Genomic DNA, 16,464 nt, shown 5'->3' on the forward strand with positions numbered 1-16,464 from the left:
CTGGGTCAAATTGACAAAGAGTGGTGAATCACCTGGACCAGATGGCATGCATCCAAGAGTACTGAGGGCTAGATGCACTAAGCTTTCCGAGCTTAAAACGTGGGGTTTAAACTGGTTTTAGCCAGTTTAACGTGCAGGTAGTAAACAGGGACATGCACAAAGGGGCATTTTCCTGTCACGGTAGCAGCTAACGAAAACGGAATGCAAATGATTATAATGAGCTGCACCACCGTTGCAAGGCTATTGTAATGAGATGCACTACCATTTTCCGATCCCCTCACCGTGGAAAACCTAACGGGAGATGTGCACCTCTCTTTGGGGCTGCTGTGAGGGAATCGGAAAGGAAAAGAAAAAAAAAAGTCCAACAAGTGCTCAGAAGAGCAGAGCCCCTTATCTGTGAGGGAAGGAAAAAAAAAGCTAAGTGCTCGTCAGGGACGTCCTTCTTAAAGTGCCTAACATGGACATCCTTCAATGACGTCCCTGACGAGCACTTGGCTTTCTTTTTTTTTTTCCCCTTCCGCCCCCCCCCCCCCCCCCCCCCCCCCCACCGAAGTCGCTGTCGCCGCTCCCGAATCACAGCTTCGCCAGTCTAAAGCAGGCATACATTACCAGTCCTACCCTTCAAACCAAAGAGGCTTACAAACGAATCTGAACTCTGTTATTCATGAACACACTTATCATAGTCATCTTTCAAAAATAAAAATTTTTCCGATATGGCAACAAGGCTGAAAAACTATTGGCATGTATTGTAAAAGGTAAGGGGGGGGGGGGGGGGATGGTAATAGAACCATACCATCCCTGAGAGATACAACAGGAGGCATTGAAATCACAGCTTCCTGCAGTCCCGGGGCCCCGCCCCCCCTGAGGTCGAGGTCGTCGTTGCCGCCGCTCCCCCCTCCACTCGCCCCCCCCCTCCGTCTGCCACCGGGCCGGGCCCTCACAGCGCCTCTCACCTCCGTGTGAAGGCGCTGTAGCAGGCAACAGCAGATCGCCTCCGTTCGGACTTCCCTCCTTCCCTCCCTGTGTCCTGCCCTGGCAGAACTACGTCAGACGGGGGCGGGCCAGGGACGGAAGGAGGGAGGCCCGAAGGGAAGCGATCTGCTGTTGCCTGCTGCAGCGCCTTCACATGGAGGTGAGAGGCACTGTGAGGGTCCGACCCAGTGACAGATGGAGGGGAGCGGCGGCGGCGACGACGACGACCTCAACCTCAGGGGGGCGGAGGGGGCGGAGGGGGCGGGGCCCTGGGGCGCAGAGGATGACAGGGAGGCCGGGCTGCGGGAAGCTGTGATTTCAATTCAGGGGGGAGGGGGAGCGGAGACGGCGGAAGGGAAAAAAAAAAGAAAGCCAAGTGCTCATCAGGGACGCCCATAAAGGACGTCCTTGGCAGGCGCAGACTGGCCACTGTTTAACGATGGAATAGAGAATGCAAGTGAGCTACAACGAGCAGCTCATTTGCATTTCTTTCCTTGATGCATGCCCGTTCCTTACTGATTCGCTAAGGGAATCAGTAAGGGAAGGGCTTTAACGAGTCTTTAGTGCATCTTCCCCAGAAAGAACTCAACATGAAATTGCTGATCTGCTGTTAGTAATCCCCTTTCAAATCCTTTGCAAATCTACCTCGTCAAAAACTATATGAGTAAACGTCACCAAAACTACAACTGAACTCAAAAGCTAACACATTACCTTTTCATCTTCAGCTCTGTCTCTTCAAAAACTCTATGAATAACCACACAAACTATAGATGCCCTCTGCACATTGCACAGCACTATTGTAACTGCACCAAAATGTAATTGTAAGCCACTTTGAACCAGAATTTATTTGGATAATAGTGGGATACAAGAAATCATAAATAAATAATTTGTAACCTGCCATTAAAATTGTCTGTAGTACCTGAAGATTGGATGGTGGCCAGTGTAACACCAATTTTTAAAAAGGAGTGATCTGTGAAATTACAGACTGGTAAGCTTGATCTCAGTACTGGATAAAATAGTGGAAATTTATTATAAAGACTAAAATTATGGAAACACATAGATAAACATGGTTTAGTGGGACAGAGTCAGCATGGATTCAGCCAAGGGAAGTCTTGCCTCACCAGTTTGCTTCTTTCTTTGAAGGCATGAATAAATGTGATAAACGTGAGCCAGTTGATGTAGTGTATCTAGATTTTCAGAAAGCTGTTGACAAAGTTACTCATGAGAGACTCCTGAGAAAATTAGAGTCTTGGGATAGCAGGCAATGTTCTGTTGTAGATTAGGAATTGGTTATTGGACAGAAAACAGAGGGTAGGGTTAAATTGCAATAGAGGAGGGTGCATAATGGAGTGCTGCAGGGATCTGTACTGGGACTGGTGCTATTTAACATATTTATAAATGATCTGGAAATTGGAACGACAAGTGAGGTGATTAAATTTGCAGGTGACACAAAACTATTCAAGGTTGTTAAAACACATGTGGACTGTGAAAAATTACAGGAAGACTTTAGAAAATTGGAAGACTTGGCATCCAAATGGCAGATGAAATTTAATGTGGACAAATGGAAAGTGATGCACATTGGGAAGAATAACCTGAATCATAGGTACCTGATGGGGATCAGCACCCAAGAAAAAGATTTAGGTGTCGTCATAAACAATACGCTGAAATCTTCTGCCCAGTGTGTGGCGGCGTTCAAAAAGCAAACAGAATGCAAGGAATTATTAGGAAAGGGATGGTAAATAAGACCAAGAATATTAATGTCTATGTATCGCTCCATGATGCGACCTCACCTTGAATCTGCGTTCAGTTCTGGTTGCCGTATTTCAAATAGATATAGTGGAATTAAAAAAGGCTCAAAGAGCGACCAAAACGATAAAGGGGATGGAACTCCTCTCATATGAGGAAAGGCTAAAGAGGTTAGAGCTCTTCAGCTTGGAAAAGAGACGGATGGGGAGAGATATGATTGAAGTCTACAAAATCCTGAGTGGTGGAGATTGAGTAGAAGTGAATCAATTTTTTGTATTCTTTCAAAAAGTACAAAGACTAGGAGGACACTCATGAAGTTACATAGAAATACTTTTAAAACAAATAGGAGGAACTGTTTTTTCACTCAGCAAATAGTTAAGCTCTGGAACTCACTGCTGGAGTGGTTAGTGTATGTGGTTTAAAAAAGTTTTGGACAAGTTCCTGCAAGAAAAGTCCATAGTCTGCTATTGAGACAGACATGAGGATGCCACTGCTTGCCCTGGGATTGGTAGCATGGAATGTTGCTACTATTTGGGTTTCTGCCAGGTACTTGTGACCGGGATTAGCCACTGTTGGAAACAGGATACTGGCCTAGATGGACTTTTGGTCTGCCCCAATATGGCTGTTCTTATGTTCTTAACTGAGTAACCAGCATAACAGCAGTGTAGTAAAAAAAAAAATGTCAAATTATAGTTTACTAATTTTTCTAGCAGACTCTTGTATGTGGGATAAGAACATAAGAAATGCCGTTCTTGGTCACACTAATAGTCTATCAAGCCCTGTACATTCTCTAACTGGCGAATCTGGGTTACTTTGGAAGAAGTACCTAGTAGGTCCATTCCCAGATGTGCAATCCCACTTTCCATCAGTTAAAAGTTTTGTTACCTAAGGCTGCCTAGCTTAATACCATTAATGGGAATGTCCTTGAGAAATGTATAAAAAATTCCTCTGCATGACCACGTACATCTTCTAGCAACAAAATTTACAGTTTAACTCTGAATTGACTAAAAAATGCTTTCTTTACATTTGTTTTAAAACTGCTACCATTATGGAATGTTTCCTAGACCAAGGACTATTAGAAAAGATTCCCTGTTATATTTTTTTGCCTTTGTAAATTATACCAATTTATCCATTTATTTAATTACATACCTACAAAAATCCTGAAAGCATGATACAAAACCAGTAACCATATCAATACAATATATATAAAAATAATACAATTTCTTAAATTCAAAGTAAGAGAAGATAAAATCATAAAGGGCCTTATTCTATAAACGTTTTTCTCCTAAATTTATGCTCCTTATTTATGAGCATAATTTATGCTCCTAAATTTATGTGCCTAAATTACGAGCATAATCTATTTTGGAGCACAGAGTATGTTCATAATTTAGGAGCATAAATTTTAGGAGCGTAATTTAGGAGTATAACCTTTATAGAATAAGGCTCAAATGTATAAGCAATAGATATCCAGAATGCAGGACTGGCTCAAATGGCAAGCTAATAATGCACTAGCTCTGGGAATCCAAGCTTTAGGGAGCCAAAAGTCCATCTGACCAATTCACTCTTCTATCAGCGGGAGTGTGTTCCTTTGCTCTCATTGCTTGGTCATTCTACTTCTGGAACTAGAGAAGGGTTTAAAGTGTGAGGACAGGCAATTCATGTATTCTCATGAGAATTGGGAAGTACTTGTTCTCACATTTTAAATCCTTCTGTAGTTCCAGGAGGAGAACGGCCTAGTACCAAGAGCAAAGGAGCAAGCTCTCACTGTTGTGTGGAGCCCACAGATGCTGGGGTAGATGCTGAGCTGGAAGAAGAGGGCTAGTGCTGTGACAGAGGTACTTAAGACCTGGATTGGTCACTGTTGGAAGTGGGATACTGGGCTAGATGGACCATTGGTCTGACCCAGTATGGCTACTCTTAGTTCTTATGATGCTGATAGGATTGGGGTAGTAAATGAGGTCTGATGCTGGAGGCAAGTAGGAGAAGGACTGGATCCGATACTAGGCAAAAAAAGGGGGCTGACATTGGAGGCAGATGGGCTAAGGGGCTGGGGCTAGAGCTGATGGTGGAGGGCGGGGACTGAGGCTTAGACTAGAAGAGGGGGGCTTTTGTTGTGAGCAGGTAGGACACAGGCGTGGGACTGATGCTGGGGCTAGGACTTGGGCTAGGAGAATGGGGCTTGTACTGGAAGATGCTGGAGGAGTGAAAATGGAGAGGAGAGAGAGTATGGAGGAGAAGCAAGAGCATATACAAGGAAATGTGAAGAGGGAGTGGCAGAAGGAAGGATTAAGGGTAGGGAGGAGAAAAGGAGGGATAAATGAAAATCGGAAGGGAAGTAGAAAGGCAAATGCTGTTAGAGGAGGGATAAATTGGTGGAGATGCATTAGGGGGGCAATGGGTGCTAGGGTAGGGAGAGAAAAAGGCAGGAAGGCAGATACTAGAGATATGGGGATATGGAAGAGCAAGGACTTGGACTTAGTTGGATACTCTAGGATTGGGTGGAAGACCAGAAGATGACAGACTTAAGTCGTTGGGTTATTGGGAGTATAAGTGAAGACTTGGAACTGGGTAGGGTAGAAGAGTGGGGACTTGAGGGTAAGCTGGGGGAATAGTGGGAACTAAGATATTGAGCAGAGATTAGGAGGACAATGGGGACCAGCTGATTGGGTGATTCCTTGTCATCAAGCAGATGAATCCATTACGAATGGGTTGTGTCCATCAACCAGCAGGGGGAGATAGAGAGCACTGAAAAACCATAGTGCCTCATGGCCAGCTAGCTCCATCTGCATCTTCAGTATTCTCTATCTCCCCAGCAGAGTGGCTGCAGCTTGTTCAAGCTCCTTCAGAAAATCTGCCTGGGGTGGCTCCTGTGCTTTTACCAGTTGTAGCAGGGGTGTTGTGGCTGATGGTGCCCACTTTAAAGGCAAATAGGCAAGCCCTGTCCCTGTCTTTGCCCACGCTGTGGATGCAGGCACATAGGTTCGCCCATTCCCTGCCTTTCCCACGCTAATGTTCCTCTGGAGTTGGAAATTTACCTCTTTCGCTGTTGCCTCAAACTTTCCTCACAGTGTTAAAAAAAAAAAAAAAGCGCGTTGAGCTTTGGCGCTGCGATCCCAGAAAAGAGGTTTTCTTCTGATTGTGCAGCGTGACCGGAGCGCGGAGACTCGGTCTGGTGAGGTAAGAGCATTTTGTAGCTCTTCCGGGGAGGGCCCGCGTTTGGGACGATTTTGGCGCGAATCCGCCATTTTGAATTTCTGCCGCTTTCGGCGATGGCTGCTGAGAAAGTTAAGCGCTGTTCCGTTTGTGGCAAGCGCAAATCTGCAGCGGGGTCTGTAAGGCGTGCTTTTCAGACGGTAGAGCCGGCCCGAGCATGGTGAGTGATGTTCCTTCCCGCTCTGTGAAGCTGGCAGCGGGTGCCATTTTGGAACAGCATGGCGCAACCCCCGCTGAGGCGGAGGGGTTTGAGCCTGGAGGGGCGCCTCGTGTGGAGGCTGATAAAAGAGCTGTTTCCCCCGGACTGGAACCGGGAGGCCAGGGTGAGCCATTTTCCCATGAATTTGTTTTATTGCTGCATAATGCATACCTGTTAAAAGGAGCTCTTCCGCAGAGGTCCCCTGTGGCCCTGCTTTCTGTCATCCCCTCCAGTGGAGTCTGGCCTTGGATTACCGTCAGGCGCGTTTTCCCCTGACAGCCTTCGTGGTCTGAAGAGCCATAAGAAGCTGCAGGATTGCCACCGGATTCAGATGATCCTTCCGCAGTGAGGATTTTCCACTGCGATGAGCTGCCAGCGCTTATTACTGATGCCTTGCAGGTCCTCTCTATAGAAGACCCTGGGAATACTGAGACCTCCGGTAAAATGCTTTCAGGACCTCTGACCATCTTTTTGTTATTTTTGTCATGTCCGCGCAGAGGATCTCCAGCGTCTAAGGCCACTATAGCCCGTTGGCTCAAAAAAGCTATCTTTTCAGCATTTCTGCTATCTGGCCGGCCTCCGCCTGAAGCCTTTAAGGCACATTCCACAAGAGCGATTTTCTCTTCTTGGGCTGAAACTGGAGCACTCTCTCTTCAAGAGATATGTAGTGCAGCTACTTGGGCTTCTAAGCTCTCGTTTGCCCGACATTACAGGCTGGATGTGGCTGCCAGGAGAGACGCGCATTTTGGAGCAGAAGTGCTGGCACGTGGTGTGGCTTGTTCCCACCCTATCTAGGGATTGCTTTGATACATCCCACTCATAATGGATTCATCTGCTTGATGACAAGGAAGAGAAAATTAGGTTCTTACCTTGGTAATTTTCTTTCCTTTAGTCATAGCAGATGAATCCATGAGCCCTCCCTCAGTGGTTCATTATGTGATTTATGTTGCTTTTATGTTCAGTTTTTCCTGTAGATATGTTCCCTCATTGGGGGAAGTTGGAAAACGGTCTTCAGGATTTCTGTTCAGTTACAGGAGGATGAGTTCATTCCCTCCAGAAGGATGAGTTCATTCCCTCCTTTGAATTATAGCTCCAGTTTTGGGGCGTTCATCCGCTGTGAGGAAAGTTCATGTTATTATGCTTTGCGGTGTAACACTGCTTTGGAAGCTTCAAATACTGAAGAGGCAGATGGAGCTAGCTGGCCATGAGGCACTATGGTTTTTCAGTGCTCTCTATCTCCCCCTGCTGGTTGATGGACACAACCCACTTGTAATGGAGTCATCTGCTATGACTAAAGGAAAGAAAATTACCAAAGTAAGAACCTAATTTTCCCGTAGGTTTGTGAGACTGATTGCAGAAATATGGGGAAGAGATATGGTTTGAAGGACTTGGAGGGTTTGGGGAGGGGCCTGAGAGGCAGTTAAAAGGGACAGAAGAGAATGGAGAGGATGAGAGACAAAGGAAGGGGGCAGGTCTTTGAAGGAAGTAAAAGAGAGCGGAAATGGAGGAGTGGCCTAGTGGTTAGGGTGGTGGACTTTGGTCCTGGGGAACTGAGGAACTGAGTTCAATTCCCACTTCAGGCACAGGCAGTTCCTTGTGACTCTGGGCAAGTCACTTAACCCTCCATTGCCCCATGTAAGCCGCATTGAGCCTGCCATGAGTGGGAAAGCGCGGGATACAAATGTAACAAAAAATGGAGCTGGTAAAAAGTGGAAGTCTGGATACGGGGGTGAGACATAAGAAAGGAACTGAAAGTGATGAGAAAACGAGTGATAGGGAAAAAGTTGGGGATGAGAGGCAGAAGAGTAGATTTAAGGAGGGGATGATGAGCACAGAGGGTGGAAATGGGGGACTAGAAAGTGGGAGAAAGATGGGGAGAATAGGAGATAGAGGAAGGAAGGAGAGATAGGGATAGGGAAAGGGAAGGCTAGGGGAAGGAATGAGAGGTGGGGAAAGGGAGGACTAGGGAAGTAAGAGTAGAAAATGGATAGTTAGTAAGGAGATGAAAGGTGAAAAGAGGAAGACAAGGGAAAGGGAGGAGGAATGAAATCTAGATACAGGTAGATAAAAAAGGCAGATGAGAGAAATGGAAAAAATAAGATGAAACAGAAGGATCCACATCAGAGATATAAAGGAGGGAGGGAAGAAATCAGGGAGAGTGAAGAAACAGAAAATGCAAATGAGATTCTAGGAATTGACTTAGAAGAAAACTAATGAGGATTTAGTAAAGAGAAACCAGGAAAAACACGAACTGTAAAACAAAATGACCAGATACAAAGGAACAAAAATACTTTTTGCCAGTTTTTAGAGAATGAATTATGTCAGCTGTGAAAATATACACTGCTTTGTTACCACCAGACAGACTAGGCATCCACCTAGGGTGGCTGCTTTGGATGGTGGCAGTGCAGCGCTGGCCAAGCCAGCAAAGATAGCACAGGGAAGCCCTTTAAAACCACTGTCACCAGTGGGCCTTTTCAGCACGCATGATAATAGCTGGGACTCTCCCCTTACAGGAGTCATAACTGCTGCCTTTTTAGTCTCTTCAGCCCCTGGTGGCCCAAGGAACAGGTGTTGGGTCTGGTAATTAAATGGCGGTCTCCAGCATGGCAGCATGAAATATTACCATAACTAACATTATTTTGGTGTACAAAAAAACAGGTCTAGCTCAAAATATTGTGGTGTGGGGCCAGTTTTGTGGTATGAGCTGTGCATATCTCAGGGCTCAAACCATGAGAATGAATCCACACCGGAAGGTACCCTTTGATCATTTTATTTTTTCAATTGGGTTGGTTTTCTCCTTTTTTAGGATCTTATTTCCATTTTCTGATTCTTCACTCGCCCTTTCTTCTTCATTTCCTACCCCTACATCTGTATCTGATGTTGATCCTTCTGTTTCATCTTGTTTTCTCCAATTTACTCATTTACTTTATTTACCTAGATTTCATTCCTCTTTGTTCTCCCTTCAGTCTTATGGTTTATTGAAATGTCAAACATAGTAACATAGTAGATGACGGCAGAAAAAGACCTGCATGGTCCATCTAGTCTGCCCAACAAGATAAACTCATATGTGTATACCTTACCTTGATTTGTACCTGCCTTTTTCAGGGCACAGACCGTACAAGTCTGCTCAGCAGTATTTCCCGCCTCCCAACCACCAGTCCCGCCTCCCATCTCCGGCTCTGGCACAGACCATATAAGTCTGCCCTCCACTATCCTCGCCTCCCAACTACCAACCTCTCTTCCCCCACCTGCTCCGCCACCCAATTTTGGCTAAGCTTCTGAGGATCCATTCCTACTGCATAGGATTCCTTTATGCACATCCCACGCATGTTTGAATTCCGTTACTGTTTTCATCTCCACCACCTCCCGCGGGAGGGCATTCCAAGCATCCACCACCCTCTCCGTGAAAAAATACTTCCTGACATCTTTTTTGAGTCTGCCCCCCTTCAATCTCATTTCATGTCCTCTCGTTCTACCGCCTTCCCATCTCCGGAAAAGATTTTTTTGCGGATTAATACCTTTCAAGTATTTGAACGTCTGTATCATATCACCCCTGTTCCTCCTTTCCTCCAGGGTATACATGTTCAGGTCAGCAAGTCTCTGCTCATATGTCTTGGAACGCAAATCCCATACCATTCTCGTAGCTTTTCTTTGCACCGCTTCCATTTTTTTAACATCCTTCGCAAGGTACGGCTTCCAAAACTGAACACGATACTCCAGGTGGGGCCTCACCAACGACTTGTACAGGGGCATCAACACTTCCTTTCTTCTGCTGATCACACCTCTCTCTATACAGCCTAGCAACCTTCTCGCTACGGCCACCGCCTTGTCACACTGTTTCGTCGCCTTCAGATCCTCGGATACTATCACCCCAAGATCCCTCTCCCCCTCAGTACCTATCAGACTCTCCCCGCCTAACATATAAGTCTCTCGTGGGTTTCTACTCCCTAAATGCATCACTTTGCATTTCTTCACATTGAATTTTAATTGCCAAACCTTAGACCATTCTTCTAGCTTCCTCAGATCCCTTTTCATGCTTTCCACTCCCTCCCGGGTGTCCACTCTGTTGCAAATCTTAGTATCATTCGCAAATAGGCAAACTTTACAAGGAGGGCTATAATAAAAGTTAGACAATTCATTCCAGGCCAGACAATTACAATAATTTCATTAAGAAAAACCAGAATATAGTTATACACATAGTACAACATAAACTACAATATACAACACAAAGTCATAATGTGAGAGTCAAGTACTGGCATATTCATAAGCATCTTACTAATTGCCATAGTCTAAACATGAGATGACCAGCCCATAAACTAAAGAATTGAGATCACTCTTTCCCTGGTATGGGTGAAGAGACCTGATCAAACGTAGCTAGAAAAAGAATCAAATGTAGTAACTGATGAAATATGAGGTTGCAAAGACAGATCTGTATCAGCATTCATATAGTATCTTTTAATGGAATTTTCAGACTCTGAATTTAAGGGGCCACTAAAGAGGGACTATAAGTTTATGTCTGCCATATTGTTTTATATTCTAGGGGACCAGATTTCCATTTTCTTCTCTTGCTTCTCTAGTCCTCTTAGTTCCCTCCTCTGTGTCATTCCTTCTCCAGTATCCTCTTCCCCTGTTTCCATCCACTTCTATTCCCTCCCTAGTGCCTTCTACCTTCATCTGCTGCTCATCCCTTCACCTTACCTAACTACTTCCCTGTCGCTTATCACCTCGTCATCTCCAGTCCCTTTTTTATGTTTTACTCCATTCTCCCTTTTATTTCTCCTATTTCCACCCTTTGTCACATCTTTCAAACACCTGTCCCCTGCCTTTGTCTTTAACCCTCTCTGTATTCCCCTTTCCCTTTCAACTGCTTTCCAAAATCTCCAGATTCTTCAAACCATCTCCCCTCCTCATTTTTATGCACTCAGTCTCACAACCCTACCCATACCCATCACTCACCTGATCCTCATTGTCCTACCTAATCCCTCCTCTTAGTCCCCATATTCTACTGTTCCACCTTACCCAATTTCTGAATCTTCACTCACAGTCCCAACCAAGCACTGACTCACCACATATATATTCCTAGTACCCAATCAATCTTGGAATCTGCTTTGTATTCTTCTGGTCTCCCACCCAATCTCAGAGTTTCTGCCTAAGTCTGAGTCTCCTCAAGTGCCCAGTATCTCTCTTCTTTGTTCCCCTTTTATAGAAACCAATTGCCCCTGCCTTTCTCCCTTTATTAGTTCTCTGCCTTTCCTCCTCCTTATCCCAGCATCCATACTTCTGTACTTCACTCTCCACCTTCCATTGCATATTCTCATACTTCTCCCCCACCTCCACAATATCTGTCCTACCTTCTTCCAGCCCCAACATCAGGATCAACCCCCTTCTACGTGCTCCCAGCATTACCATTAATTGTGGACACAGCAACAGGAACTTTTTCCTTTTTTCCCCCGATTGTGCATTTCTTGACATTAACTTTCACTGGCAGTATTTCAGCTGAAGCTGAGGAACACATTGTGGGCGATTAAGGAGCATGCTCTCATCACTATGAAGGGAGAACCAGTGAGGCAGGCTTTGGATATCCTTAAGCTTTGGCATCTGAGCCAGCTCCTCATTGTCTTGCCCCTTAAGCCGACACTGCTCTAAACTGAAAATTTTGTTTCAATAGCGATGTTTTGTATATTTCTTTCCAAGGCCTGGTATGCATGCATTCTAAATTTGAGCAGTATAGCTGTTGATTAATGACTAAGATTCCCTAATTCCTGTGGCTCTGATTGATGCTTTTACAGCATCCCCAGACACTCTGCCTGTGAAGCAGGAAATAGGTCCAGAAACTGAAGTTGAGTATCCTGCCTGACAGCATAGAACACTGGCATTGAGCTGTTGGTCAGCTCTTTCTTCAAATATTAGTGAAATATTGTGCCTTTCCCTACATCTCAAGATCCATACACTCCTTTCTAAACATTCTGCCAGAATGCTTACTTGATCCCCCATTACTTCCTGCCTAGATTAGTACAACTTGCTCCTACCACTACTAAATGATTAATCTACCACTGACACCACCATGATAATGTAAGCCCTAAATCAGTGGTCTTCATTAATATTTAAGCTGGGACCGCTTTGAATTCTAATGAGCTGAAGGAGAGCCACCAAATATCTTCTCATGTGGGGTCACAACACTGCTGACCAGTATGTGCCAATGGCATTCATCTCCAACAGCCCAGCTTCATTGAGGAGTATCCTCAAAATGCATTCTTTTTTGTCTGTTGAGAAATGCTTTTCCCTTCAAGCATGCAGCTTTTCTTTCCATCCACTTTCCTGAGCTTAGAGAGGCAACGTAGTAGAAAAAACCCAGAGAGACAATGGGGGCTACTCCAGAGGTCTCTGGGAGCCGCCAATTGCCCTCGGTTGTTACATTGAAGAACACTGCCCTGAGTCATTGCATTTGCACCCCATCTCCTGCATTTTAATTAAGCTTCTTATACTTGCCTATTAGTGCATTTACTTCATAGCTGCTTGCTACTTTGCCTGTCTTATTTCCCCATACTTGGTCGTCAGGTGAGCTGTTTTTATCTGCTCCTTTTTCCTCAGCTCCAGATCTCATTTCCACTTCTATTACCTGGCTCTACCCACTTGTGTTCAGTGGCCTTGTTGAGCACATGCACTAGGCTTCTTCTTTTACTGGATACAGTTCCAACCTGAAAACTTACCCCTTTGAGGCTGCATTTAACATATGTACCCCAGTTCTTCCTGCTCACTGCTACACTGAGGAGTGCATCTCTGTTTTTATTTGATAGTCTAATTTTGTTGTATGAGAGAAGGCTGATATAACTTCCATTGCTAGAGCCATCTTTTGAACAGTTCCAGGCTGCAAATGCCATATCTGAAGATACTGTCACAAAAGATGCCCCTCCTCAATTTAATCCCACCCTACTTAAATCTTAGTAATGGTGTTGCTGTCTTGCCCTAGGCCCTCCTATCTTGACTAGATTGTAAGCTTCAAGGTTCAGGGACTGTCCAATATGTGTACACCACTGTATATATCTTGTATTACAAATTGATAGTAGAGAGTGGATGGCAAACAATAAATATACATTATATAATATAGTGTGCTATTTTTAACAGATCTGTATATGATGACCAGCCAAATGCGCATCAGAGGTTTATGGAAAAGTTAGATGCCCGTATTCGTAACCATGACAGGGAAATTGAAAAGATGTGCAACTTTCACCATCAAGGCTTTGTGGATGCTATCACAGAGCTTCTCAAAGTAAGGGCAGATGCTGGAAAGTTAAAGGTAAGAGACAAAAGAAACTTTCAGCCTGTGTTTAGCATTGTATGTGGTCAGTGAGCGCAAGTGGACGGTGTGTGTTGTTTTTCTACTATGTTCTTTTATATACCACGATTGTTTGAGAGTTTTATAAAATATTGTACAACAAAAACATATTAAGTTGTTATGATAGAAATTAAACTTAAAAGTAAAATCATTATATCTTAATTTTTTTCAGCAGATGTAGAAAAGGTATTTTTTAATTTAAAAGTTTTTGGAAAATGATGTTGTTGGACAAGGGATAAATCACACACACTCTATGCTACCCTGTTAAGTCATTGAGTAACAGGCTGGTTCTTAAAATATAACATAACTGCATTGTCAAAAATAAGAAAAAAAAGCGGTGATATTTTATCTTTTAGTAGATGAAGGGTATACTTTTTAAAACCAAGGCATGATGTGTTTTTAAAACTTAATAGAATTGAATAGAACTTTGTGGCATTTCTTTTTTTGCATCCGTATACCAGCAATTTTATTTAATAATTGCATTTTCACTAGTTAAATAAAATGTTTTTGATATTTTGTTAGGCTGGAGCTGTGGTCTTTAATCAAGTAGGTGCAAAATAGTGACCATTAAAAGTTTTAGCTCTCTTAACACTTGGAGACACAATAAGCATAGTTCATCAAGGATTACGATTAAAAATTCATTGTGTAAAGGATATTCAGATAACAAGGGACCAAATAGCATCAATGAGGTCATTGAGCATCTTTGTTCTGAAACTAATGAGATTTTTAATAAACTAGAATGTGCTTCCTTGTTATGATGACCTAATGAGTCACTTAGTATGTGGGAAAATCTGAGATTGAGCTGTGTCTGCACCTGCGGCAATAAAATGTTGCTAGAGTTTGGAGATTTTCATGTTTGATGTTAATCAACTGCCCAGTGTTTGCATTCAACAAAGAATGAATGTTTAATTACCACAAAGTGTAATCACCATCACTTGCAGACAGTGAATAGCATACCGAGCTCATTGTGGGGACCAGTAGTGAATTGGGTCAGGGGTTTGAATTGTTTGACATATGTACAAAAAGTAAGGTTCAAATATCCCAACTATATTTGAGAAGTTTGCCATATAATCTTTTATAAAGAGCTGTCATCAGTAATTAAAGTCAACAAAAGCCCTTTGCGATCAAAAGTTCAAGTTCAAACTGTAGAGTTAATTTGAATTTGCATTCCTTTGTTTTAAGTTTCTCATGAAGCATGATCTGATTACAGGGGTGAGCAGATACGTCAGGACACTATATGCATATTTGGCTAACAAAGATGAAATTATTTTTAAGGTCCAAGTTACTGATACCAACCGAAGGCTTCAGGAAGCTGGAAAAGAGGTGAGGAGGTCATTCTTTCATTTGTGCACTCAGTGGGAACATTACTGAAATTCATCCTCTAACCATATATATTTTGATATCAAAGGTGATAGCACAAACAGAAGACAGCATTCGGTGTAGAATTCAGCAGAGGAATATTGCCACAGTAGTGGATAAACTGCAGCTATGCCTTCCAGGTAATTTTAAAAACATTTTGTTATAAAATTGAAGTTTAATCAGTTAAGCTGAAGTGACAAAAGGATAAGTAATCATGGTCTTTTCTGGTCAGGACATAGTTAAAAGAAACTATGCTTTTGTATGTTCCCAGGTTGCTATATTTTTGAAGAGGTCCATCATGATATACCTACAAATTTTGTCCCTCCCTGTTTTAAGCATGCAGTTTTAATCTTAATGAATCTTCAGTTGCTTCCATCTTGATATTGAACCTGTGAACCGAATCATGATGTTTTCAATTATTGTTTATCGTTTATTTATTTGCTATACCGTTTCTAATTGCATTCACAAAACAGAACGGTTTACATCTTAAAAAATAACATATTATATTAAAAAAACATATAAGAAATCCATTAATTTGATAGAAAAGCACAACAAACTAAAACATCCATTCTAAAAAAATATAACAGCAATAGGCAATCATTCATAACAAACTGTATAAACAAGCATATTTTTGTTACTGCATATCCATTCTGTCTGTTTTTCCCCTTTCATCCAAGATTTTTTAAAATCTTTTTTTTTTCATTTTCTAACATTCATTGTTGACAATAATAACAATTTATGTTGCAATTATAATTTTAATATAGTTGCTATAAACTAGTTAAGACATCTTTGTAATCCTGAGCTACTGTCCCTTGGCATCCTGGGCCTACCCAGTTTCCAGCATTATTCCTGCTTCTCTTTCCTCTGATGCTCAGGTTTGCAGTTCTGGAAGAAATAGGAAGTAGGTGTGTAATGCTGGAGGCTGGGTGGTTCTGTGCTGTTTAATGACAAAGGTCCAGAACACCTGAGGCTCTTTATGTGGCATGGGAAAACATTTTTCAAATTGTGCTTTGCCAGTTTTGTCTTTAATTTCACTTTTTCCCTCTTAGTTCTTAGTGCTTTGGTTTTGGCTCTTCAAGGTTTCTTTATTTTTTGTGGCCCGATAGACCTATGTAGGCCTGAACATTGACCTTGATTTGGGCTCTGCCCCTTTTTGTAGTCCTAAATTGAGGAATTTAATTTGGCTGCGATTCATTTCTTGATGTCCAGAAAGACTTCCAGTGGCTTCAAGAGCCCAATATAATTGAGTGATTTCTGTGATGGACCCACACTCTCGGTGCATCAGGTGCCTTGGGCCTAACCATAACCCTAACTCCTGTCTATTTGAAAATGCAGTTGAGGACACAGAGGATGGCATCAAGTCCAGCAGGAGAGACTTTTTATCCCCTCGAAGGCCGATCCATTGACGGCGCTGGAAGCATCGACCCAAGAAAATTGGGGGGATTCCATCCCATCCTAGATCTAAGGGCCCTGAACAAATTCCTGGTCAAAGAAAAGTTCAGGATGCTTCACCTGGGCACTCTTCTTCCCATGATTCAGGAAAAGGATTAGCTATGCTCTCTGGACTTGAAGAATGCCTTTACCCACATATCAATACTTCCCAGTCACAGCAAGTATCTGAGATTCCGAGTTGGGAAACA

General features: G+C 43.1%; 1 protein-coding gene across 9 annotated transcripts in view; it reads left to right on the forward strand.

Annotated features, from left to right (window-relative positions):
• Positions 1 to 16,464, forward strand: part of EXOC6 (exocyst complex component 6) — a 276,968-nt gene that overhangs the window by 57,319 nt on the left and 203,185 nt on the right. For 7 of the 9 annotated variants that reach the window (XM_030203010.1, XM_030203011.1, XM_030203018.1 and 4 more), the window contains exons 2-4: positions 13,255 to 13,426; positions 14,741 to 14,788; positions 14,874 to 14,964. In XM_030203010.1, coding sequence (XP_030058870.1) covers positions 13,255 to 13,426; positions 14,741 to 14,788; positions 14,874 to 14,964 — 311 coding nt within the window. Of the gene's footprint in view, positions 1 to 6,561; positions 6,569 to 13,254; positions 13,427 to 14,740; positions 14,789 to 14,873; positions 14,965 to 16,464 lie in introns of those variants that run through there. The other 2 variants (XM_030203016.1, XM_030203019.1) reach the window with 2 other exon arrangements.

This window comes from Microcaecilia unicolor, chromosome 5 (genome assembly GCF_901765095.1).
Source record: "Microcaecilia unicolor chromosome 5, aMicUni1.1, whole genome shotgun sequence".
In the NCBI taxonomy this organism is placed as follows: Eukaryota; Metazoa; Chordata; class Amphibia; order Gymnophiona; family Siphonopidae; genus Microcaecilia; species Microcaecilia unicolor.